A 27388-nucleotide genomic window follows, 5' to 3' on the forward strand; every position below is an offset into this window, starting at 1 on the left:
TTATATCATGACACATTTTTCATGTAGCTGAGTCCTGCTAAAATGTTTATTTTCTGTAATAGTCTATCTCGAAATCTTGTTGTATGTGGCATTTCCTTACTAAATCATTTTTACAGAGTGCAAGAGAAGCAAATCTCCTCCCACTGGAATTATCATGTACTTCCTATCAATATAGTATAAAATATTTCACTATTTAAAGAGTAACTATCAGATATCTGAGAAACTATCATATTTCTTTTCACATTTAATGGAGTCTAATTTTATTAATGAACCAGAAAAAAAAAAAGCTATTTCCACCTTGGGAAAAATATTTAGGGCTCTCCATTAAACCCAGTGCCAAGTATTTTGTTCGTTTTCCCTTCACCTGTATTAAGGTGAAAATTTTGACTTGGTCCAATTAGAAATAACATACTGAAAATTTTACTACTGGTTTATTTATACATAGCCAGTTAATGCAGGTTGAATGACGAATTAGCTAAATAATAAAACCTTGTAATGAAATGGTGAAATAGACTCTCCCTAGTTTTTCTTCCCTAATTATGTTCTTGTACCCGGTGAGGTCAGAGTGTTTCCCTCTATTTTTTTGAGATGAAGCAATTAATGACAAAGGTGAATTTAAAAAGCAAGCCGAGATGTTTGCCAAGTTCCACAAACATATCAGCCTGTCCTTGTAAATGCTGTCGACTTTGCCCTGAATGTCCTGGTCGAAGGGCACCCTGTTTCCACCCCATCCTTTTACCCAGCACTGCTCAAGCATTACCTTCGTTCTGAAGCCGTCTCCAGACTGCTCTCTTCTCCCTCAGAACCAGGAATAGTTGACCCGACCAAGAGACATCCAGGCCATGTTTTGGGGGATTCTACTTACATTGAAAAATGAAGTGCCAATCCGGTTTCAAAACCTCCTATTCGCAATATAGATTTTAAAAATTCTTTAAAAATATGTATTAGTTTATTATTCACTACAGGCAGTAGTTGAACTTTTCAAATCTGTCCATGTATCTTTATTGCCATGTATATCCCCTCATCTGGGCACAATCTGAGGCCTTTCGTGAATATCAGGCTTGGGTCAAAGGGACCCCAGGCCCCAGGTGTGATTGCCCCTTACAATTAATGTCAGTAATCCCGTCATATCTGCCTCCCACAAGGACTGAGAGATTTTTAAGTATATGAACCATGTCTTTCTTACTCTCTATATTTCCTGGCATTCACTAGGGGTGAAATAAATATGTAATGGATGGACAGATGCAAGCCAGAACCAAAACCTGAACTAGACCCTCTAGTCAAAACTGAGAACCTAAAATTGGGCTCTAGTCAATATCTGAAACTCCATGGTAAATAGAAGTTTATGAGTAATGATGAACAGGACTTCTGCAGGCTAGTCAAAATAAAGCTACAGGAAGCCAGATGGAAAGCATTGCCTCTTAAGTGATGCCTTCCATACTAGTTGTGCAATATTCAGGTAACCAAGCACCTGCTTTCCACATGGGTAGTTAGGAGGATATACCCTTTATTTGTGGGTCAAGAAGAGAAAATGAGCATTTATTGCAAGCCCTCACATTCAGTCCTTACAATAATCCTGCAATTGGCATTATTATTCGACTTTATAGATGAAGTAAGGCACAAAGAGTTTAAGTAACATGCCGAAGGTCACCCAGTCAAGATTAAGACCCAGACCCATCTAATTCTAAAGGCCCTGCTTGCTCTTGTACACCACACGGCCTGACGTTTAAGGAAAATTCCATTTTGAAATCTACAACTCTCAGCATTGAATATGGAAACACGCTCTAGGGGACAGTGTGTGTGAGCTGAGCTGCACAGGGCTGGCAGGGTTTACACTGAGCCACAGCTCTTCCAAAATAAACATGCCCTGTGTTTTCCCCTGTGGGCAAGAGCTTCCTGTGCAACGGCAGCAGCCATGGCTTCTACTAGAAGCTGCTCCTTTGTAATTGCTGGGATAGAACCATCTTCCTGGGAGGAGGACTTGTGGGATCTGAGAGAAGATATGAACCTGTCTTTAAAGCACACATTCTCACAAGTGAAATCCATCCAGCTGTTCAGAGCGCCTCAAGAAGAAGACTGTCTAGCTGGGGAGGGAACCCCCTGACCCTCCCTTCCCTTCTTCCAGAGACATCCTTTCCCCTTTACCAAACAGAGCCCCAGAGCTGCAGTGTTCTTTCCTCCTCTCCAAAAGATCAACTCAAATCTGAATATTTGCCTTCTGCGGTTGAGACGGTACATGTTCTAAAATCTTTCCCCAATAATAAAGAGAAACCAGAAAGTAAAAAGTTACAGAATCCAAACGAAACAAAAATGGTCAAGTTTCCAAAGCATTATTTTGTGACGCTAGAGCTGTTGTATCCTAGAGAGACCAGCTCCGAGCTATCCTCGTCCTGTGGCCTCACACCCACTTTCACCTGCGTAATCAAGCTTAGCGTTGAGCAACTGTGTCTTTGTTGAACACAGTTTATATTAACAGAGAAATGAGAGGTGAGCCAGTGTGTTAACTCACTGTGTGTGGTATAAAGTCTCCCGTGTCTTCTGATGGGGGCGGGGCGGTGTAGGGGGGAGATGATATTTTTTTCTTTAACAAAAAAAGAAGGATCCAATCTATCTCAAGACTCAGATGCCTATGACCTTATTCCAGAAGATTCTGATTTAGCCATTCTGGGGTGCAAAGCCATATAAGAAAATAGTCCCAGAGGAATTCTAATGCTCGCCACCCCTTGATTTAGAGCTAGTGATATTATAGACTTCAAATTATAAATAGAAAAAAGAAAAGACTTGGAGAGTTAAAGAAATCTGCCCAAAGTCACCCAGTTAGTTATCTTAGGCTGTTAAACTACTTTATCTTTACCACCCACTTTTAAATGGACTCTTATAAACATATAAATGACCAAACTATTGACCAAAAATTTTTAAAAGAAAGCATATTATAAAAGTAAAAACAGGGCTTCCCTGGTGGCGCAGTGGTTGGGAGTCTGCCTGCTAATGCAGGGGACACGGGTTCGAGCCCTGGTCTGGGAGGATCCCGCGTGCCGCGGAGCAGCTGGGCCCGTGAGCCACAATTGCTGAGCCTGCGCGTCTGGAGCCTGTGCCCCGCGACGGGAGGGGCCGCGATAGAGAAAGGCCCGCGCACCGCGATGAAGAGCGGTCCCCGCACCGCGATGAGGAGTGGCCCCCGCTTGCCGCAACTGGAGAAAGCCCTCGCACGAACCGAAGACCCAACACAGCCAAAAATAAATAAATAAATAAATAAATAAATAAATAAGAAAATCCTAAAAAAAAGAAAAAAAAAAAAAAAAAAAAGTAAAAACATAAATTTTTCACATTATGGCAAGAGATATAAAAACCTCAGTTTTTACAAATATGGTAGATAAAAGTACCTTGAAAAATATGGAATACTCAGTTTCTAAAATTCATAGTTGAACTCTCAAGAATATACATCTCTAGTGTCCTAAAAACAAACAGGAATCTGGAAACCCATAATAAATTAGATCTAAAGCCACCATTTCTTAAGGTATTTACCAATCCCACAGACTGGAAGTTTTAAGTTCAAACAAAAGAGAAAGACTTGGGCCTGAAAAAGGGTGGGATTATATATAAGTTACATAAAACAAAAGAGATAAGGGTTATTATGAACAAACCGTATAAACAAAAATTAATGGAACTACAAGGAAAAGTGGACAAAGCTGCAATCATAGATTTTAACACTTCTCTCAGTAATAAGCAAATGAAATATAGTAAAAGATAGATGATTAATAAAGTTTATCTAAGGCACATATATAATCCTTCTCAAAACACACAAAACATTTAAAATAGACCACGTGCAAGACTATAAAGCAAATCAAGAAACTTTAAAAGCATCTAGATCACATTCTCTAGAAATTCAAAGATACCTTAAACCAAAAACCCCTGTGCATCTGAAAATATTAAACTCATTGCTCTGGAACTCATGACTCGGAATATATCATATGGAAATTTTTCAAAGATTAGAACTGTTCGAAATTAAAGCCACAATGTTAAAAAAAGATGTGGGATGAAGCTAAAGTTACTTTTAGATCTTCAAATGTTTCATAGAATATAGTTAAGTATGATAGAAGACATGGTCTTATTTGGGTTGAAAATCAGGGAAGTTTTAATAGAAGAGGTAATAATTTGAGGGTCCTTGGAAGAGCATGTCAGGGAGCGGGAACAGAATGAACTTGAGACAGGAAAGCAAGAGGATATTCTGGGGAGACTGTGTGCATGAGTCAACTAAGGTTTTATCTGCTTGTGTTTGCAGAATCACTCTGCCTCTATGACCGAAGTTACCTGAAACGGCTGACGTGTCACAAGCTGTTTTTTTTTTTTAAATCACCCTCCAATTCAATACTTCAAGGCACACAGTTACTTGATGTCAAACTGTGAAGACAAGTATTATGTTTATCTAGTTAGAGGCTAATGTTTTGTACATTTTTTGTATGAGGAAGTGATGTAGCTTGCCCTGATTTTTTTTTTTTTTTAGTCAGCTTTAATATATTTATGCCAGAATTTTAAACAAAATTTTCTTCTTGTTCAGGTGTGCATTGAAGAACCACATTTATTCAATGGTTGATGTTGTTTTGTGATATTTGTACACAAACCTTCTTTTCTCAGTTTTATAGACACTGAAATGAAATGATTCACTTTAATCTTTTATTATCACAGTTGCTGCCTCCTCCAGAATTTTTGAATTTAAAAAAAAAAAAAACTTCTTAGTTGCAGGGAAGACACTCTTGGTTTATGGTAAATCGCAAAGTCAATTGTGTAGAAAGAAGTATTACTTTGAAAAAGAACTTTTTCTGATTTCTTAACATGTGATTGCATTCTAAGTTTAAGTAACATATTAATAAAATCAGCTAAGTTACATAAACAATGGCAGGAAATCCTGGATTTGAGGAATGTTGGGTATGATTCTTAGGTAATGGCCTCTCCTGGTTAAGAAATTCAAGATCTTTCTGCAATTATGTCTTTGGGCTGGCAGGTGACACTGCAGCCTTCTTTCCCCAAAAAACTGCCAGTACCAGCCTCCCGTCAACTCAGTTTTGTAGATCATATTGTATGGACTTTATATGAAAATGAATATTTTACAGTTTGCACAGTATTATTTTGCAGAAAGAGTATCAGAGCATCTACAACCTAGAGCCCCAGAGCAACAGCTTGACTTTGTGGCTTTTAATTGTTCCAGAATTTTAACTGCATCACATTTTTCTAGCATGGTAATAACTAATGTGTAACTTCCTTGCGAGCAGGAGCTCCCTTGTCTGTATCTCTCAGAATGTTTTCTCAACACTTCCATGTTGGTTCTTCTTAGCTTTTTTTGTACATATTTTTTTTCTAAAGAAAAAAGTTATCACAAAACGTATCTTGGCTCGTGTCCTTTGTTTGAAGCTTCATCCACTGGGCAAAGGTATTTGAAGAGTCACAATGACGTGACCTCAATAAGTGTTTATCCTCCTCAGTTCCATGCCTATGGAATCAATCCTAATAGAGGCATGACTGATATGTCCTTTCATGAAGGAGTGTGTTTAGACAAAAGAATTCTTGAAATTAAGACACTCGGAGGCACGTTCTGGATGCCTAGCAAGCTACCTTTGTCTTCAGCTTGCCCATAGATACTTCTAAGGTGTCAGTAAAAAGTCAGAATCATTTTTAGGAAAAGTTACCTCTGCTAAAACTCATCCCCCGTCTCATTCTGGCCAAAACTTAATTGCACTTACATGTATATACACTCTCACACATCTTTTGAGTGATGTCTGACTAAAAGTTGGGGAAGTGGGCAAGAAAGGAAAGTGTTGCAAGCCCTACTCATCCCCGATGCTACATCACAACCGTAATCTGGTTGTTCAAAACGAGGAACCCAGAGAAGCTGTGACGACCCCACGGCGGTGCTATACACGTCAGCACTGATATTAGAATCCACGTCTGCCCAACTCCAAATTCCATTCTTTCCACTACACCAAAATGTCTGCGAACCAAGTCCACATCTTCTCAGAGGTTTTTCAATGTCATCTACCTACTTAGGTGGTACAGGGGATGGTGTAGCTGACCAAAGCACATCATGAAAAAGATGCATTCTAGTTATGAGAAGGAATAATTTGCAAACTCTGAGGCTTCCAATCTTGTATAAACTACCTAAGTATAATGTTGCCCAACTTCAGAGTGATTCATCTTCTAAATATATTTTATAATTTTTTTAACAACGGCAATGAGAGCTCAATTTCATTGTTCATAAGACATTCTGAAAAATACTGGCAGACTCTATTGATTTTACATTGCCCATTTCTTATCACAATGGGAGACCCTCTAAATATCTGACTACCAGATATGGCATTTCCAAGAACATAAGTTGACCAAGTGAGGGTTACCCTTCTACTCTTTTCTCTGGTTTCGATCTGGAAGAACCAGTTAGAAGTGTTCTGAGATCTCTGGCCACAGACTCCAATTTCCTGGCCTTGATATGTCACTGATGACTTCAGTGAGTGAGGCTGCACAGGACACGACACTGGGGCACTTGGAACTAAGGACCATCCCTGGGCTCACATCCCTGGGATCACCGAGCCAGTCTGATTCCTCCCATTATGACAAGGCAACCTTAGTGTTACCCCTGATTTAGTCCCAAGTCATTTCACTGGCTTCACATTGATCTTGGAAGCCTGCCATTTGAGATTCATTTCTTAAGGCTAGAGACCCCCCACATGGGCCTTCTACCCAGGACAAAGCCCTCTGTGTAAGTAGGAGGAGTGGTCACTGTCACCTCAGGATGAATTCTGCAATGAGCCTTTCTTCCTCTTTTTAAAGAAAGCCCAGAGGAGCCTGAGAAGTCTGACTCACTGTAAGAGGGAAGCAGGAAGAAACAAAAGAAAGGCTGATATAATGTGTGGACATAAGCAACCTCATGAGACTGTTAGCCTGTGAGGATATTTATGACATCTTTCAGTTCTTTGATTCTGCACCGAGAATAGGATCTGACAGAGCCAAGTTTGTCAAATAGACAGATTCCAGGGTTCCACTAAATTTGTCTGAAGGAGACTGTGACTCATTGGGAAATAAAGAGAATTTGCATGGGGCCTGAAGGTAAATGAAAGATAAGTATATTTAGATACAGAAATAAGGGTGAGGAAACTGCACTCAGCAGTTATGAAGATGTGGGTGCATCTCTTGGTAAATTCTAGAGATCTCTCTAATTAGACTATAATAGACAGAAGGACTGTATGTAGCTCCAGTGAATCAGAATGCAAGCAGGCATAATCCCATATACAGGAGGAGGAGCAGACATTATTGGTATGATTTAAAGAACAGAAGAGACAGGAATAGCATTTTTGTTTCCAAAAAATTGCCTTGACTTCCCTATTACATGCAACTACCAGAGCTTCGAGGGTGTTTGTGTCTTGGAGGCAGACACAAATACCAGATTGCCCTAGTTCGTTTTAAGGAGGTTGCCTTAAGGCTGTTACACTATTCTTGCCCTGCTGAAGTCAAGATGTGTACTAGAACTAGTCTGTTATTTACTGTCATCTCTTCTACTATCATGGGAATTTTGTAATGAACATCAAATCTCTTGCTTGCATCCTAGTTGTTGGTCCAAATATCCCAGGATTGAGTGATACAATCATTCAACAGGTATTTAATGAGCATCTATTATGTGTCAAGAGTCATGCCAAGAACTGGGAATATGCAACAAAATTGACCTACTTCTCACCCTTATGGAATTTTGGGTCAAGTGGAAGAAAAGGAGGACCACAAAACGTTTAGTGCTTTGAAGGGAGACCTGATTTAGATAGGGCAAGTGTTATGTCTTCTTTAAAGTGACATACACATTACAATGAGTTGGAGATGAACAGACAGAAAGTAGCCAAGAGAACATCATGTACAAAGGTCCTGGGGCAAAAACGAGTTTTACACATGTGAAGAACTGAAAGAAAGCCAGAGTGACACCCACTATCGGTTTACCCATTCCAGGGTAAGTTTAGGGCCTGGGGCCCCCTACCTTTTGCTGAGTCCTTTGTGGGGGTCTGGCTCTTCCCTGTGTTAAGGCAGCCGCCAGCAGAGTGGCCTGTTGTTTTATTCTCCATTGTTCTTTTTCCCTAAACATGGTCCCTGCCATTAAAAATTTTTAAGGCAATTTCAGCAAGCTAAGACATAGGCATTCCTAAAGCCCCTTCCTAAAGCCCCTTCCACCTTTTGCGTTTTCCTTTGTGTATTAGAGGCCCTCTGACCAATAAGTCATACTAACCATCTTTAAATTCTCTGGGCCTCAGGGACTGTATCTGTATATGCCCATAGGCTTTAAAGATCCTCCCTAGAAATTCTGAAGGCTCCTCATTCCGTTTCTGTGTTCCCTCCTGTGCTTCATTAAGGCTTCTTTTTTTCCCCTCTTCACAATCCTGCAAGAATGCAGTCTCGATAATGTCCAAGTTTGGGCCTAACCCCAGCATCACATCCCAGTTAGGATGCACTGTTGGTTCAGCTGTGCTGGCAGCATCCTGTATCGGGCCGCCAGGGGTGTCTGAATGAAGCTCACCTGCCTCCTCCCCAGCTTTATCCAGCACCATTCTACATGCTTCTGAAATGAGGAGGGGGGTGAATAAATTTTGAACACCGGCCCAGGTCGGGTTGTGGGTTACAAGAAATTGATAAAAAAAAGTTTTTCTTCTCTTTGGGTCATCTCTATAAGTTGACATACTGTTTAATTCCAATTAAATCTGAAGTTGAAAAAGGAGAATGGACCCAGGTCAATCCCATCGGCTGTCCCATTTCAGCTGTCACACGTCCAGTGGGGACTTGCCTTAAGGGATTTTGCCCCACCTGACAAGATCAAAAAACAAAATCCCGGGCCTTTAACCCAGGTAACTCGATGGCTGTAACCTTTTATATTGTCTGCCCACATCCTGCCAGGTGGGTCTCCAACCCACGACCCGGTCAGGATCACACAAACAACCTGGGCATAGGTGTGTTTCTTTAACGAGGTTACCCAGAAGGCGTCTTCCAAACCCAAACACCCAAAACCAGTTTTTCACTGCAAAACGAAACTAAGTGCTGAAGGTTGGTGGTACCTCCCCAGAGAAATCCCAAGGACGGTCCCGTTACAAATGGACCAGGCAGCTGCTTGGATTCGTGCACAGGCTCTCAGCACCAGCAAGGGGCCGACAAACCAACAGGCAAAATTCCCATCTGGACTTACCTCCTGGTTGACCCACCAAATTTGTTACTGAGCCAGGTTCATTTTTCAGGAGGCACAGCAAGCCAAAACGCTGAGTCACCAAGGCTCGAAGCAGGTTTTACTCCCAAGGCAGCCAAGAGAAGAAACCGGAGAACAAACCTCAAATCCACCTCCCAGAAGGCAAGGGGCTGGGTTATTTATGGGATGACCAATAAAGAAGCAGGGAAGGCTGAGGCGTGGGGGGAGTGGAGAAAGGTGATTGGGAAAGGGTGTGATAATCGTGGTCCTGCACAGGTGTAGCTAAGCTACAGGCCTCTCCACGTTCAAAAGGTCACCCAGCGGACACTAGCACCTGCCCAGCTGGAGGGTCGATGGTGCTACCCTTAACTAGCTCAACTTGAACTATACACAGCTGAGACTCCAAGGTCCTGGAAAATAACTTAGGCAAACATCTTGTTTAGGCTAGGAGCTGCTTGGAGGACATGCAAGTGTTAAAACGACCTTGATTAATGAAGGCAAGTGAAATGGATTTGACTAATCATTACGCACAGTTTCAGATAGAACCAGGGGAAAAATAAAAGCAAGGAAATGCCATGAGAAAAGCATGTAAATACATTTTCGAATATTGTCTTTATCACACCACATATAAGCTCAAAAAGCATTTATTAATTGATGGTGGAATCATCACTAATTTGTGTCCAGAATTTGCCATCCCCTACCCATACTCCATCTTGTAATCGGGGTGTCTAGAAAACCATTTTATTAGTTAAAATGTTGCTTGGTTAGCATGAAAACGAAATTTTTTTAAAGGTGAATAGTGTATACAGATCATTGAATAAGCCATGGGAAAAGCCTGCTGCCCAGTCCTGGTCCCATGGCTAAGATAACTTTTCTATTGTTGACCCATCTATATTTCCTCTATTGGTGGATTTTCTTCTCTGACCCAGTTTTTCTCATTCAGGGCAAAGATGGACATTCACTAAACCTTTCTCCCTGAGGCCAGAACACACCTCTGGTTCGTCTGAATTTTTCTTTCTGTATGTGTGGTATTATCAGTTAAAGTATTGTAAGGCCCTCTGTCTTTGAACTAGTCTGTCTTTTAATATTATGTGTTGAGCTAACCAAACTAAAAAATTATAAAGACACCACATCCAACCTCAAGTATAGTGGAAGCCATAATATAACAGACAAGAGAAGATTGGATTATTTCATCCCTAGCTACTGCGACCTGGGTAGATACTGCTGTCAGGCGGGTGAAATAATAGTTACATGAGTTTTGGAGGAAGACTATAAACTCAATCCCATTGTAAAGTCATCTATACTTGTGTGGGCTTAGGTATGTTAAAACTCCTCAAGCCTTAGTTTACTCATCTGTAAAATGGAAATAATTTAGTGACTACCTATCCTGTGATGGTTAATTTTATGTATCAACTTGACTGAGCCATAGGGAGCCCAGTTATTTGATCAAACGTTATTCTGCGTATGTCTGTAAGGGTGTTTTTGGATGAGATTAACATTAAATTCAACAGACTGAGTAAAATAGATTGCCCTCCCTAATATGGGTGGCCCTCACCCAATCAATGGAAAGCTGAATAGAACAAAAAGGCTGACCTTCCTTTAAAAAGAGGGAACTCCTCCTGCCTAACTGTTTGAGCTAAGACATCTGTCTTTTCCTGCCTTCAGTCTCATACTGAAGCGTGGGCTCTCCTTGGATCTCGAGTCTGCCCGCTTTCGGACTGTAATTTACACCATTAACTATTGTGGTTCTCAGGCGCTCGGACTCAGACTACAATTACAGCATCACCTCTCCTGGGTCTCCAGATTGCAGGTTGCAGATCTGGGGACTTAGCCTCCATAACCGCCTGAGCCAATTCCTTATAATAAATTTCTTTCTCTCTCTGTATATTTATCTTGTTGGTTCTATTTCTCCAGAGAACCCTGACTGAGATTTTGGTACTGAGAGTGTTTCTAAAGAAACAGAGTTTTAAATATGAGTTTTCTGAATTGGTTCTGGCATTTCTGGAACTGGCTCTTCAACCTGATTAGATTTAAAGTTGCTAATAACTCTATTTCAAGTAGTAAGGAGAATACTGATAGTCTATGGCATGACCTGGTAATGAAGATATGAAAAATATCACCACTGGATACTCCTCATCAACCTCTTATAAGAAGCAAAGGGGAACTTCCCTGGTGGCACAGTGGTTAAAAATCCGCCTGCCAATGCAGGGGACATGGGTTCAAGTCCTGGTCCGGGAAGATCCCACACGCTGTGGAGCGACTAAGCCCATGTGCCACAACTACTGATCCTGTGCTCTAGAGCCCGCAGGCCACAACCACTGAGCCCACATGCCACAACTACTGAAGCCCACGTACCTAGAGCCTGTGTTCCGCAACAAGAGAAGCCACTGCAATGAGAAGCCCGCACACTGAAATGAAGAGTACCCCCTGCTCACCACAACCAGAGAAAGCCCGCGCACAGCAACGAAGACCCAATGCAGCCAAAAATAAATAAATTAAATAAATTTAAAAAAAAAAAACTAAAAATAGAGCTACTATATGACCCAGCAATTCCACTCCTAGGTGTATATCTGGAGAAAACCATAATTCAAAAGGATGCATGCAACCCGATGTTCATTGTAGCACTATTCACAATAGCCAGGACCTGAAAGAGGAATGGATAAAGAAGATGTGGTATATGTATACAATGGAATATTATTCAGCCATATAAAGGAACGAAATAGTGCCATTTGCAGAGACATGGATGGACCTAGAGATTGTCATACAGAGTGAAGCAAGTCAAAGAGAAAAACAAATTTATAATATCACTTATATGTGGAATATAGAAAAATGGTACAGATGAACTTATTTGCAAAGCAGAAATAGAGTCACAGATGTAGAGAACAAACTTATGGTTACCAAGGGTGGGATGAACTGGGAGATTGGGATTGACATTTATACACTACTATGTATAAAACAGATAACTAATGAGAACCAAATGTATAGCACCGGGAACTCTACTCAATGCTCTGTGGTGACCTAAATGGGAAGGAAATCTAAAAAAGAGTGGATATATGTATACGTATGACTGATTCACTTTACTGCACAGCAGAAACTAACACAACATTGTAAAGCAACTATCCTCCAATAAAAATTAATTTAAAAATAATAATTATTGATTGCAAAAAAATTAATATGAAATTAATGGGGTTGTCATGGAGAAAAGATGTAATGCATGCTAAAGTTATTGTCTGTTGGGGCAGAAAAGTAAATATACCAATTATATCTCTTTTTTTTTATTATGAAAAATTTGCAAGCATACATAAAAGTAGAGAAAACAAATTTCACTATACCGATCATCTAGATATAATAATTTTTCACATTTGCCATATTCCTGTAGTATTTTAAAACAATTCCCAGATACTGCAACGCTTCACCTCTAAATATGTCAGTATGCATCTCTAAAAAGTTACTTTTTTACATAACCCCAATACCATTTTGACCCCTAACAAGATAACAATTTCATATCCAGTCATATTCCAGTCATATCCAGATTTATCCAGTCATATTCAGATTTCTCTAATTATCCCCCAAATGTCTTTTTACAGTTACTTTGTTCAAACCAGGCCCACACATAGCATTTGGTTGATATGCCTCTTAAGTCCCTTTTAATTTTGAACAATCCCCCAGCTCACTCCAATGCAAAAAGGAAAGCAAAATCCCACAAAGTGAAAAATTCCAAATTTTTTCATGCAATTAACTTGTGAAAAGAGACAAGGTCAGTTGGTAATTAACTTGTGAAGAGACCAGGTTATAGAATGATGGACAATCTATGTTTGTCTCCTTGTAGTACCATTTAACTTGCTCACTAACTACCACATTAGTAAGAAGTTTGATCTAAGGGCTTGATTAGCTTCAAGTTGAACAGTGTTGTTAGAAATAGTTCTAAGTAATGCTGGGCACTCCACATTACATCTTGTCATGAAACACAACATGTCAAATAGACCATTTTTAGAGATGCTAAGTTTGATCAGTGGGTTCAGGTGGAGACAATCTGACCCCTCCATTGCAAAGTGAGGTTCCTTATAACCAGCAAGTTATCTACAGGATGATACTTTGTACTTTGGTAAAATTACTCTTGGGTTTAAGGGTGGGGGGAGGGAGGAAGTAAATCAGAAACTATTGAGACATTAACAAAATGAGAACACTGCATGTCAAAAAGCCAGGAAAACACGAATATGGCAGAAGGAATGAACTTATTTCAAAGAAGCATACACTGATGAATCAGGAAAAATTACATTTGACCAATAAACAACCCAAAAGCTATTCTAAGAAAAGATTAATAAAATAGACAAATATTTAGCAAGTCAGACTGAAAGGAAAAGGAGAAAGCATGCAAATAAACAACAGGGGATATGTAAAAAATTATAAGAGAAAAATGTGTTCCAGAAAATAGGGGTGAAATTCTGAGAAAATATAAATGACTAGGTTGGCTTCAAAAGAAATTTTAAAGCCCAAACTAGTCAATATGAGAAACTGATGTAGTAGAATTAGATGAATAAGCAAAATTAGTCCATTAATGAATGCAATTCACCACATTAACAGATTAAAGGAGAAAAGCATCATGAAAATGATAATAGCTAACTCTGATATAGAAATTGCTATGTGCCCGGCTCTCTTCTAATCACTTTAAATATAGCTTATTTAATTTCACTAAGTGCTCCAAAGGCACTTGAGCATTTAGCCCCACTCCTGATTAAAATTATAAAAAAGAAATACATTTTAGGAATAAAAAGAAGTGTCACTATTCTAAAAAAGAATTAACGTATCTATTGGAAATCTCTAGCAAGGATTACCCTTGATGGTGGCATCAGAACTTTTCATATCAAATGTCAAATTCAACTCACAATGGTTTAAACAGAAAATGATTTCACAAGTGACTGCAAAGTTCCAGGACGTTCATCTAGATTGGCAATACCTGGATCCAAGGTTTCCCTTACTGGGGTACAAAAGGTTATTCAATTTGCAAGGGTATCACAATTTTGAAATAGCAACGTACCCTGGTGCATATAAACCAAGATTCAATTTACAAAAATTCAAAGCACATACAATTTTGTTAGAAATATTTCAGATGCACCTGATTCTTTGACTTTGTCCCATTTCCTTCCAGTTGGTTCAAGACGACTGTGAATCTAGAGAAATCAGGAGTCCCCTCCCCCACCCACATCCCTGCCTTATCCAATTTTTTTGTCTCCCCTCCCCTATCATCACCCTTAGAGTGTGCTTCTGCTCTGAACAAGGTGTTGCCTGAAGAATTTCTGGATCTCTCCCCAGGCGTGCTCCTGGGCTGCCGCGTGGCCAGCAGGGTCCCCCCCCCAGAGCAGGGGGCAGAAAAGGCCGCGGCTCCAGGACGCATAGCACAGGGGCGAATAGGGCGGCTCTATGAGGTGGCCCGCCCCGGGGTAGAGCAGCAGCCTTCCGCTGCTTCGGCCGTGCCTCCGCAGCTGGTCCAGGGCTTGCTCAGCGTACTCTCTGCTATTGAAGCATTCGTCATCCTCCCCTATAATGAAGAGGATCGGACCCTGGGCCTTTTCAATAGGAAGCACACTGTGTTGATTGAGTTCATCTCGGGGGTTCCCCTTGTAGTGACGGAGGCACAACGCGCCCATGATGTTGAACTCCATGCGCTCCGGAAGCGAGGGAATGGGTGTTATAAGCAGATCCCGGTACCGGAGCGGAAATTCAAAGATGGCATTGCACCCATTGATGCAGACGGTGGCTGCCACCTCCTTCAGGTAGCAGGCCATGGCCAGCCCGATCTCTGCACCTTTGCTCACAGAGATCACTCCAATTCCTGGCTTTTGGATCTGAAGGACAAAATAAAGGAAACCCATTACAGGACATTCTCTGAGAAGGAGCTGTCCTACAGGCCAGTACGCTAGTATGATGGGAAGAGTCTGAAAATGTGGGGTGGGAGTCCTGGCACTAAGGTTTACCAGCTTTGCGACTGAGAGAGAATACTACCTACTTACCCTCCCTAAGCCTTAATGTCTTATGGGGGTGATAATATTACCTACCTTGTAGGACAGTTATGAAGATTAAGTGAAAAAATAGAAATTAAAACTCTTCACCCAAAGCAGAGCTCTATAAAGGCAAAAAGGGTCTAATACACCAGCAACATTAGACATCACAAGAGCAGAGGCAGCTAAGATTTCTGAAGAATCAAATTCTTCTCTCCAGCTAGTAAAAGAGGTGTCCTGGTTTCTTTCATATATCAGGTAAGTGTAATTCATATTTAAACAGCATTTTACAGCTACAAAGGATTTGCATATTCGTTAATCCAAAGGCTAATCCTGGAAGGGTTGGGAGTGTAAAGACGAAAGACTTGGATTCTGTAAAAAATTGAATGTCAGTTCCCAGTCCACCAGGAAAAGCAGTAGGTCACAGGAGGGAGTCCTTAACTTTGTGGTGGGCCGAGGGAGCAGAGGGAAGGGAAGAAGGCTGAGGGATGAATGAGGAAAGGACGGGCATTCTGGACAAACAATAGCAAATACATAGTGACCCTGTGTGTTTACTTGGCTCACAGTTGTATCCCCAGCACCTTTCTATCATCAGAATCACCTGAAAAAAAAAAACTTTTAAAATTTGAGCTTTCTGAGATCCAGTTTTTCGAGAGCTACTTCAGTAGGTCTGAGTGGGCCCAAGAATCTGATACTATAAAATATCCCCAAGGAAATCCAGTGTGCATCCACATCTGGGAACCATCCACGTGAGGAGTGGATTGGGAAGTGAGGGAGGAGGGCCATAACTGGAGACGGGAAATTGATTAATGCACTATTGCAGCATCACAGCTGAGCAATGATGAGGGACTGAAACAGCGGCAGGGGGAGTGAAGAGGGTGTGATGTGTTGAGAAAGAACCTAAAACATTTTGGGATGGGCTGAGGGTGTGGGGAAAGGAAGAGGGAAGAAACCAGATGGGCACAGGTGACAAGGTGGATTTATTGAGCATTTACTGTATGTTCGGTCCTCCAACAAGAAAACGGGGATTCAGGAAGTGTAAGTCCCGCTCAAGGTTACAACGGTATCAAGGGGCAGAGGTGGGAATTGACCCTCTTCTGTGGAATCTAACTACAAATTGAATTTTGGCAATTGCCCTTTCTCCTCATACAATGTCACAAATAGTTAAATTCGAAATGAAAAAACAAATTAACTTGAAAACATTTTACCTGGGATTTAATTCCTTCTAGGCAATCCTTTAAACAGAGCCAAATATGCTTAGGAAAATCACACATATATTTGATTATGATGACGATAGCACTGAAGATGAGGATACCGGTGATGCTCCAATAGGAAACATATCCCATCTCTTCTTGAGAAGAGTCAAGGCTCCAGGAGAGAATGATGTAAGTTGGGGAATCAGGATGACTTAATGGTTTGGAGCAAAGACATTGCCCCAAGGGCTCTGTCACTTACTGGCCGTGGAGTGTTGGCCTCTTACTTAACTGAGATGGGTATGCCTTCTCATCTGGAAAATGAGGACCATGTCAAAAGTACTAACTTCACACGGTAATTGTGAGCATTAAATGAGATAGTGCATATAAAGTATTTAGCATAGAGTCTAACAAATAGTCACTTAATATAAACATTAGGTGATATGATTGTTTTACCCTGTCAGGTTGAACTGTAAGAAATACCTGATATTTGAACATTTTGGAACTAGCAAATGAAGAGAATCATAATATACCCACCATTTATTGTCTTCTTTGTGCCAGTAAGCACTCAGCTGATCCTAATCAACCCAACAATCCTACAAGGCATGTATTATTATCCCCATTTTAACTCAACTGTGCTGTGCCCAAGTCTAAACAGACTGGTAATATAGGCAGAACGGACATTTGTGATTTTTTTTTTTTTTGGCTATAATGTTGCCAGGTAAAATGAAAAGTATTTTAAATACCTTGGGATGAGCTAGTAGCAAGTTGGCAGCTTCCTCAAAATATTCCAGGTCCACCTCCTGCAACTGCTTGGGCAGGTCTGCGTAGGCAAAATATGCTAAAGCCAGCACTGCAAAGCCATGGGCAGCCAGAAGACTGGCCCGATATTCAACTAGACCCCCGATGCCCCCAAACAAATCAATGAGTCCTGGGAAAGGGCCTTCCCCTAAGAGCAAGAAAAAGAGAAGAGAATGAGATCAGAAAGAGTAACAAGAGGGTCAAGTAGGTAGCAGCAAAAGTACAGGCTGAGCAGACTGAATTCCACCTTCACACACACAACGAAACGGCTTGTTACTTTTAAAATATTGTGGGAAATACTAGTTCTCCAACAGTTTGATGCCCTTTGTTTTTGTTTTTATTTCCATGAACCATGTCTTCTAGATCATGAAAGATTAGTCTCACCTGGAGGGAGGAAAAGGGCTCCTCGCACACGACCTTCTCGGATCTGCACCCGCTGCATCTCAGGGCTGGAGAACCAACGCTGCACCACCTGGCTGGCCCTGGGCTGAACCTCCCCTGACTTTTGTAAATAAACGGAGTCATACAGATCCAGAGTGATCCAAAAGGGGCTGTTCATCACATCTTTCTTAATCAGCCTCTCAAAAGCCTTCTCAGGCTTCAGAGACCAGAAGAGGCCCATCGGGTGGACCCCCACGTAGTGGCCTCCCAAGGCAGGAGCCTGCTTCAGGTCCAGCTCACCAGCCTTGCTGGCCCTGTAGAAGGCTCTGGACTGGTACAGATTCCCCTTCTCATCCTTCACAGATGCCATGAGGGTTACCGTCTGCAGTGGGGGCAGGCCTGTCACTCGGATGTGCACGGGCTCATCCGCGAGGGCACTTGCCGGGGTGGCTGTCAGCTGGAGCATTGGCAACCGGCAAAGGGACCAAGTGGTATTTCCTGCCCTGCAGTGGGAGAGAAAGCTCTGAGTCGGAGACTTCAGTTCCAAGCAAGAGGCCCAGACAAGGCTTATATTATAGGTCTGGCCAAGGCAGATTTCTGGATACTAGTGCAAAATACACAGAACATTTGGAGGAGGGGAAATAGGGTGTGCAGACAGGACTCGTTATTCTCATTTTACATATGGGAAACAGGTTAAGCGACATGCTCAAAGTCTTGTAAATAATTAATAGTAGAACCTGAAATTCAAGCTAGGTCTGACACTACAGCCTCCTGTCTTATCCATTACAGCCCTATAGGAAATCTTAGTTTTGTGGTTTTGAGTAAGTTGAGCTTCATATCTTCAGTTGAGATCATTCCCAGGTGACCTATTTCACTGGTGTTTGTTAGGATCCGAGGGGGTAATGCATGATTAAGGGTTTATTGGAAGGACCAGTGCTGCTTTTCAACTCCCATACCTACATAAACAAGAAACTTGTTATGCTGTTGTTTCTTTCTTTCTTTTCTCTTTTTTTAGTTTCCAATCCCTCCCTGCCATTGTAAGATAGACTGCCAGCTCTCTTCAGAGTTCCCATTATTTGTTCTTTTTAAGGGAAAATAAAACTTCATGATCTGCTTTTGCGGCTTTCCAACGGAGTGATAAATATAAAATATTGTTTGTAGCAAAGAGAATGAAATATACATTTGATCAGCTATTTCATACTCTCCTCATTTTATGAGCAGAATTTGGGGTATTCTCTCCCTCCTTCCTCCCTCTGTACATTCCTTCTTTCTTTACTTTCCCTCCTTTCTTCTATACCTCATTCCACAAAGGATTTGAACCTGTTTATAGATAAAGGCGGCATAAACAAATAAAAATAAAATAGGATCTGGGAAAATATGAACTAGCATCAGAGACACTGAATGAGTGACAGCCAAAGGAAAAAAGGCAATCTCTCAGTTGTGTTGTTCCAATTATTCTCATAGAAAGGGTTACCAGTTTCTCAAGGGAAAGGAAAAAGTGAGGCCTTTCCAATATTTTCCTAAAAGAAATTTCTCATATGAGACTTTGACATAGGTATGCATCATTTTTCCAACAATATCATCACACAAATGGTATTAATAGGTGTCCTCTCAGAAAGCTTGATCCTCCAAGGGGTCCTTGATTTTATTTTACAGAGGAATGCAAAGTGAAGGCTTTGGGGTTTAGATTTGTGAGCAGAAAAGATTCTGGAGAAAATAAACAGGCTCTGGCAGTGCAGGGGCAGAAGAGGGGTTTTAATGCCCAGTTCTTCACTGTTGAAAGGGGGTCTTTGGAGGAAAGAGAGGGTCAAGGAAATACGCATTTTGTGCTTCTTTTAATAAAGTGATTTTCTGCAAAGGACGCACTCCCTCCCACCTGACCCCCATCAACAACCAGCATTACTGACCATTTCAAAACTCATGGTCAATAGAATAATTTGGAATAAATAGAATGATTGTGAATGTTTTCCCTCAATACCAGCACAGTTCTTGGCAGAAGAAGGTGGCATCAATTCAAACTTCCTGGGTCTTTCATATGTATCAGGGAAATGGGACCTGTAATATGAATAAGAACACCCCATGTCCCATGTGACATTTCATTGCTCCCTTGGTATTTTCTGATCTGGTCCTTCCTATAACTCTCTGTATCTGCTGTTTCCTTCTTCCCAAAAAGAGATCATTAAGAAGGGGTACTTGCGTGCCCTATTCCACAAATTCTTCTTCTTTCTCAAAACTTCTATAAAATTTATTGGCTCAATACAGATTTTATTTTCAAGTTGAATTAATTTGCATTAATTAACATAACTACTCTCCTGCATTCCTGCGTGCATCCCGCATCTGGTCTTATTCTTCCAGGTGGACTGCAAATTCTTCAAGGGCAGCAACTATGTGTTAAAACTTCAGGAATCCTATTGATACTCATATCGTAAATTATACAATGTACATGCTTCAGAGTTATGAAATTCATAACAGGGGCAGGAAAAAATAGCACCAAAAAGGTAATTAAAGTACTTTACTTATATAGTGCTTCTGTAATATAAAATATTAGAGTCTCTTCCCAAGTCATGGTCCCTCTTTATCTGAGAATCGCTCCCTAAAGCCCAGAGATGGACACTCAACAGCTATGTTTATACCATGTGACCTCCACCCCGGGGGCTGTTGCTGACTGTATCAGGACTGGATACCTGATTCAACGTGTGCCAGGGATGTTCCCCCCTTGCCAATTTGGAATGGAGACCCAGAGGTCACCAGTCACTCTATCAAGGTAAGGACTAAAGGTGAAGCAAGAAGGCACCTAGGTAGCAGAATTTACTTGCATGACAAACCCCTGAAGTCCTGAAATTTTGCACTCTAGGGGCCCTCTAGCCTCAGCCTAGTCCTAGCCTTGGACTCTTTTTACGTGGCTGTATCCATAAAATTCAGAAGCTGTATCCAGATAATCACAGAAAGACAGTCTTGGGGTAGAGTATGGGAGTTTGAGGAAAGAGAGAAAGATAACAGGGACAAAGAGAAATTAGATTGCTCCTATCCTGAGAAACCCCTGAAGAAAGAAAGGGTAGGTCATTTAGAAGGTCCGGGGTTATGTAAATAGGCGTCATAGAAAAGAGAGATGCAAGAAGATAGGTTTCAGAAGACTTCAGTCTTTGAAAGGAATCTATCTTAGAGCTAGAATTTTATTTTGGGGTCTCAGCACTTAGCTGACTATGCTTACTGTTTTGTCTCCTAATTTTTCTGGAGCTCCTGTTCAATGTGTTAAGTTATTGATTCTGACTTGTCAGAAATTCCCCATAATGGTCATTAGTATTCTATGTCTAGATTTTTGCCATTTACACCAAGGTATATGCAAGGGGTTAGATTATAATGAAACTTCCTATAAGAAGCAGGCGTTCTCCCAAGAGCACGTGAAACAAAGAAAGAGAGAGCGATCACTTGATGAGCCAACAGTGTGTGCTTGTGAATGGTGTCTCAGGTTTCCTGACCAAAGACTAGGAAGCAGCCACATGATCAACAATCCCACAGTCACTGCCTTTGGAACATGGGCTAAACGAAGTCACTTTTCACAGGCTGACAAGATAGCGTGTACCTTCATGAAGATTTGGTAGGGATCCAAGGCAAAGTTTGACAGATTACCTCTTCAGAAATTGGTTGTAAGTCTATCAGACCTCAGACTTATTCAAGCCTCTGTGCCATCTGTTCTTTATATAACACCCCCTTATATATTCAAGATACAAGAAAAATCCAGGATTTAAATACATACACATGGGGACTTCCCTGATGGTCCAGTGGTAAAGAATCCGCCTTCCAATGCAGGGGACACGGGTTCAATCCCTGGTTGGGGAACTAAGATCCCACATGCCACGGGGCAACTAAGCCCGCACGCTACAACTTCTGAGCCCGGGAGCCTCAATTAGAGAGCCCACGTGCTGCAAACTACAGAGCCTATGAGCCACAGCTAGAGAAGAGAAAAACCCGCATACCACAATTAGAGAGAAGCCTGAGCACCGCAACAAAAGATCCCACCTGCTGCAACTAAGACCCAATGCAGCCAAAAATAAATAAATAAATAAATAAATAAATAAATAATACCTACATACATACATACATACATACATACACATGTACACACACACATACACGAAAGAAGATTTGATACCTATACACCAGGGATTCTCAACTGGGGTTCTGAGGAACTCAGGTTCTGCAAAATGTCACTAGGGTTTCCACAAGAGCTCTTAATTGGAAAAAAGAGAAACAGTTTTTGAACTTCAAGTGTGATGTGATGCTAGTGCATGTAATGATGGAGGGAGACAGTGACTGAGCTGTTCCTTTACATGTTGTTCAGCCCCATAGGGTGGTGTGTGAAAGGACCACGTACAATTGGTGGAGACCATTCTCAGTTTGGGATGCAAGATTAGGGGAGGCTGTTGATGGCTAGTGGCGAGCTCGATGTGGAGAAGAGCATGGTGGGCTGATGTGTGCCTCTCCTTCCTGAATTACCTCCTCCAAACTCCCCGTATGCTCCGTGGACTGAGTTAAAGGAGTGAACAAACTCTATTGGTGTAATATGGAAGGAAAGTTGCATTCCAAAGAATGAATTTTTACACACTGTAGTCAGCTGCACCTTGACACTTTGTTATTATTTGTAAACATTGTGAAGTGTGGATAGTGTAAGAAGAGAATTTTCATACAGAATTTTTTTAGGGAATTTTTCTCATTTTGTTACTTATTATGCCACTCTTTTGTATTTCAGTAAGCATTCACATTTTACAAATATGTCTGATGGTCCAATGGAGTGATAAATTTGAAGGTAAATTTAAAATTGGAAGAAGGGAATTGAAGGACTAGGGACAAGACTCAGAAGATTAGTGATGGAGAAATGCCATTTTCTGAGTCATTTGACAAGAGGCCACACACTGAAAAAGTCTGTCTTTACAGTGAAGCTGCTTATCAGTGGAATTTACATCAGCTGGTAATACAAGTGGTCCTGTTCCATTGGGCATGGTCTTTAACAAACAACTAAAAAATGCAGCAATGGCTCCAGGAAAATGGAAAAGACAAATAAAATATCACAATTATTTGACAAGTAAAGGGGCTGGTAATTTTAAGTGGCCTTTGGAATTCAGCTCTCCCTTCATTTCCCTTTTTTCTGTAACAGCAAACAACTATTGAGCACTTACTAACAGCTAGTCACTGGGTAATATGAATCCACATAGTAAAGCCTTTTCACTTTTCAGGACTCTCTTATGACCATTATTTCTCTTGACCCTTGCAAAAAACCTGTGGGGATAAAAAATTATTATTATCCTTACATTGTAAATTAGGAAATTGAGCTCAGCTAGTCAAATGACTTACCCAAGCTTGCCTATGTTGTTAATCATGAAGCAAGTATTTTAACCAGTACCGTCTGACCCTACATATAAACCTTACTTATCTTCCCCAAATGAGGGTAGACATATGAAAGCTCATTCTTTTCCTAGCCTCCCTCTCTTGTTTTTCTTTCCTACTCCTTTTTTGACCTTAACTTCATCTTTCCCTTTCCCTAACTCTGAAGCTTTTAGTTAAATATATACCCTGGTGTACAGGGTGGCAGGGCTAGTAATGGAATAGTAGGAGTAAACTTTAGTCCACAAACCCACATGTGCATGAGATGTAATTTTTTTTCTATTTTTCTAGATTCAGAGTAATTTCTATTTTGAGTCCTTGTTCCTCCAGATGGCAGAGATATGATCACAGAATTCAGGGCATCCTGCTTTTCCTGGGAGCTCAAGGAAGTTCCCTGTGACTGTGGCAGTGCTCAAAGACTTGGGGTTGGGAGACCCTGTTCATATGTTACTATGCATTCTTCTAAACCTGTTTTACAATGGATACCAGTGGTTCCAAATTCAGATACCTATAGGGGCCAGGCAGGTAATATAAATTTGTAGATAAAGGACAGAGATGAACAAAATGTAAGGCTGCAGTGAACCTAAGACTACCTGCCCATCTAAGGCATTCAAATGTATTCTATTAAAAAAATGCACACACACAAAACTACCCAACAACAACAACCAGCCAACCAAAGGAAAAAACAACCCAAGGTGTGGACCAAATGAAATACACCCATTTGTGACTTCTGAAATTCACATCATCGATTAGGCTTTTTGCAACATAAAGGCCAGGAAAAGATTTTTGTTTTTCTCTTTCTGGTGTGCCATCCTTTCCCGAAGCAATAAGTATCAACTGATCTCCCTCTGGAGGAAGAAGGAAAACAAGGCAAAATAAAAATACCAGAATGTGGGGATGGGAAGTGGGAGTGAGGCCTCAGCCATTATTATTTCCAGTGGTATATGGCCAGCTAACCCTGCCCTCAAACCTTCTCCTTGTCACCTCTCACCACGCTGAATCTTTAAGATGTTTTCCTGCTTTCCCTGTATTCCATTTCTATTGTCTTACTCTAATTGGATCCCAACTAATCCACATACTGCTATAGGGATTAATATCTTTGTTAGTTGTTAAGGCTTATTGCCTGCCAGGGCCCGTCCCTCACAGATTTTCAAAATAAGTTGTAAGAAGACTTAAAACTTATCCTGTTCAACACTCAATTGTCATCATGATCAATGAGGCACCTACACTGTACAGGGACACCCAGCTGAAGAGGGCTGTCCGTCCTCTGGGCTCTCTCTCTACCATGTCACTCAGAGCACTTAATTCTTGAACCTAATATTAATGAGTCATGTATGCTGTGTGTACTCTCTCCTGTTACTCTGTAAATTTCTTGAAGGAAGGATCCTGTCTGATGTGTCTTTTGTCACTTGCGCTGCACAGGAGCCCTTCACATCCCATGTATTCATTAAATGATTGTGGATTTTCCTCTCCATTCTCATAAACTGTCATCCTTTTACCCAATTCTTTCTCTCTCTTTACAGTCCTTTTTGCTCCCCAGTCTAATCTCGACAATGTTGTCAGACAGATCTTTATAAAACTCAAAAATAATCGAATTTCTCATCTGCTTTAAACTTCCAGTGGCAGCCAGATTCATTTGAGGATAAAGTCTAAATCTTTTGTCCTAGCACTTAAGACTCTTTGCAGGGGAATGGCTCTACCATAGCACCCTGGAGACCTTCCATGTTTCCACAGGCAAAGCTTGAACCACCATATGACCTAAATCTGGGTGGAATGCCTTGTGATCCTCCCAGGAGCATGGCATGAGAAGGAGTCTTTACAAGAGGCTTCACAAGACAGTTTTCCCATCTGTCGCTCCCTATCTTGTGGGACGCTGCCATGAGGCAGCTTTCCCATCCACCTCCCTGGTTCCAGAGAGGCATGGGACTCTCCATCTCATACTTACACCACTTTAGGGCAGAGCTGCAGGCTCTAGGACCACTGAGCTGCAGTCTAGGATCAGCTCCTCAGCCACTGAATATCTCACAACTCTGTTGAAGACGTCTGGCTCCTTTTGCTTCAGTGCCATCCTTTTGGTGGGTGAGACGAGGACCCAGAGAGCTGCACCCTTGGCATCTCTTGCCTTCACTGCCTATATAAGTAATAAACTGTCTGAATCTAAAAGGGGCTCCTTATTTCTTTTCCAGCTGAACCTGTCAGTCTTGGACTTGGACTTCCCTTTGTGTTTGACACCCTTTATCATCTAATTCAATCAAAGCCTTTCACCACCACACACCCCCCCCCCCGATCTATTTACTAATCTAAGCAACCATCTCATTACAAACCTAGCATAGGATATTGTCAAAATCTGCTTCTTTATCTGTCTCTCCCTTTTCTGCTCTATCCAATATAGTACCCACTAGCCATGTACAGCTACTTAAATTTCAATTCACTTAAAAATGCATGAAATTGACATTTTAAAATTTAGTTTCTCATTCACGCTAACCACATTTTCATTGCTCAGTAGCCACATGTTACTAGTGGCTACTGTATTGGACCATGTAGCTCTGGAATATTCCCATCACCACAGAATACCCTACTGGACAGCACTACTCTGGATTGTAAAGTATTCCTCATGGGCAAGAATTATACCTTGTTCAACACTCCTCAGTTCCTAGAATAGTGCCGGCACATAGTGATCGCTCAGTAAATGTTTGAGGAATTAAGTGAAAGAATAAATGATAGATGAAAAAGCAAAAAAAAAAAAAAGTTGAGTGACATATCTCAGAGAGAGTGTGAAGATAGAACAGAAGCCCAGTTGAATATTTATAGGCTACTTCTGAAGATGGAAAATTCCTCAAAATCCAATGGGATACAATTTCCAGGGTTCCTCACTTCTTTGCAGCAGAAGGCAGGACTGTCAATGAAACAGTTAATGTACACTGCAGACTGTCAATGAAACCAAAGATGGAAAGCAGCCAGCGGGCAAGAAACAAGAACTCAGCTGCCTCTCACAGGCGTAGCCTCGTGGTGGTTGGGGAGGGAGCCTTCAGCAAAATGGAAGCAACCTGATAGGGTCTGAAAGCTGATAGCCACATTGCTGAGCAGGTTTCAGACCCCCCAGAGTCCCAGGGGGAAGGACGGGGATCAAGCTTGCACCACTGGGAGACCTTGACCTGTTAGAGGAAGGGCAGTCAAGAACTGGCGGGACATCAACACATCAGAAGGCAGGAAACAAAGAATAAAAGAGAGCGAAAGGTCCCATGGAAGTTAAAATTACCATTACCAATCAAGAAACAAAAATTCCATTTCCTTTAGGATCCTGTTGCTTTTCTTCCTTTGTCACAGCACTTCCTCCTCCCAATAAATCCCAGAGAAAAATTCTTTGAGTCAGGAAACATCTCTCCAGGGACTTCCCTGGTGGCGCAGTGGTTAAGAATCCGCCTGCCAATGCAGAGGACACGGATTTGAGCCCTGGTCTGGGAAGATCCCACATGCCGCGGAGCAACTAAGCCCATGTGCCACAACTACTGAGACTGCGCTCTAGAGCCCGTGAGCCACAACTACTGAGCCCACGCACCTAGAGCCCATGCTCCATAACAAGAGAAGCCACTGCAATGAGAAGCCTGCGCACGGCAACGAAGAGTAGCCCCCGCTCGCCGCAACTAGAGAAAGCCCACGCGCAGCAACGGAGACCAACGCAGCCAAAAATAAATAAATTAATTAATTAAATAAATGTATATATAAAAAAACCCTCTCCATTAGTCACATTAGGCTGGACCCTGACTTTTGCAGCCAAGTGTGCATTTCACCTCCAAAATAGTCTCTAAATAATCTTCTGGTTAGGTTTATGCATCTGACATAAATCAGTGTTTGAACAATAAACTACCTGGGATAGTAATTTCTGGTTCTTCAGAGAACTGTGCTACCCACTGAGGTGAGTGAAACACACAGAAAGACAAAAGCAGGCTTCCCCGGTTCCCTGCTGCCGAAATCAGAAAGCAGACCTTTTCTACTTGGCCATGACAGCCCTGACTCACCCTGAATTCGGCTGCAGGAAGCAGTCTGGAGCGGGATGGCTTACTGAGCCGGCTAGAAGCAATGGACACTTGCCTATTGCTTGCTAATTTAGATCGTTCAAAATACCCCAGCCTACTGTTCAAAGTTGAAGTTGTCTCCATAGAAACCATCAGCTGCTCCTTTTTCTTTTTTTTTTTTTTAAGTTCCCAGGGACAGGGCTACGAGCACGTGCTGCCACAGGGTCTGGGCAGAGGCTCAGTTTAGCTGGTGTGCCTTTCAATCCAGGTGTTTCATAAAGGAGTCTTTTATTTCATCACATAGGTCTGGTTTCTACACCTCTTCCCTGGACTCCTCCTCTCAACTCCTGGCTCTCTTCTCCTTTGCTTCAATTCCTTCTCTATCTCCTCCTCTAAGTCAGTGGTCTCTTAGGCAGC

General features: G+C 41.5%; 2 protein-coding genes and 1 long non-coding RNA gene across 13 annotated transcripts in view; 1 reads left to right on the forward strand and 2 right to left on the reverse strand.

The window, feature by feature from the left end:
• PLPPR1 (phospholipid phosphatase related 1) overlaps positions 1-5383 on the forward strand; it is a 268878-nt gene extending 263495 nt beyond the window's left edge. For all 5 annotated transcript variants that reach the window (XM_007197076.2, XM_057549245.1, XM_007197077.2 and 2 more), the window contains one exon: positions 4283-5383. In XM_007197076.2, the coding sequence (XP_007197138.1) occupies positions 4283-4315 (33 nt within the window). In that variant the 3' untranslated portion in view covers positions 4316-5383. The remainder of the gene's footprint in view (positions 1-4282) is intronic.
• LOC103005721 (uncharacterized) overlaps positions 1-9325 on the reverse strand; it is a 103396-nt gene extending 94071 nt beyond the window's left edge. For 4 of the 5 annotated variants that reach the window (XR_009008742.1, XR_452441.2, XR_009008741.1 and 1 more), the window contains exon 1: positions 9203-9325. This is a non-coding gene — a long non-coding RNA (uncharacterized LOC103005721). Of the gene's footprint in view, positions 1-8008; positions 8119-9202 lie in introns of all 5 variants that reach the window. The other variant, XR_452442.2, reaches the window with a different exon arrangement.
• A 3139-nt stretch (positions 9326-12464) lies between these two features.
• On the reverse strand, positions 12465-27068 carry LOC103006095 (acyl-coenzyme A amino acid N-acyltransferase 2-like). Of its 3 annotated transcripts, XM_007197080.2 has the most exons (5): positions 26975-27060; positions 26221-26378; positions 17577-18076; positions 17138-17340; positions 12465-15045 (listed from the first exon to the last, which is right to left on the reverse strand). In XM_007197080.2, exons 2-5 carry the CDS (start codon positions 26241-26243, stop codon positions 14452-14454), a joined length of 1320 nt encoding a protein of 439 aa, XP_007197142.1. In that variant the 5' UTR covers positions 26244-26378; positions 26975-27060; the 3' UTR covers positions 12465-14451. The 3 variants fall into 3 exon arrangements, with proteins under 3 accessions (XP_007197142.1, XP_007197143.1, XP_057403649.1); XM_007197081.2 differs by lacking the exon at positions 26221-26378 and having other exon boundaries at positions 26975-27068; XM_057547666.1 differs by lacking the exons at positions 26221-26378; positions 26975-27060 and adding an exon at positions 19552-20560.
• Between the last annotated feature and the right edge of the window lie 320 nt (positions 27069-27388).

Source organism: Balaenoptera acutorostrata, chromosome 6 (genome assembly GCF_949987535.1).
Source record: "Balaenoptera acutorostrata chromosome 6, mBalAcu1.1, whole genome shotgun sequence".
NCBI lineage: Eukaryota > Metazoa > Chordata > Mammalia > Artiodactyla > Balaenopteridae > Balaenoptera > Balaenoptera acutorostrata.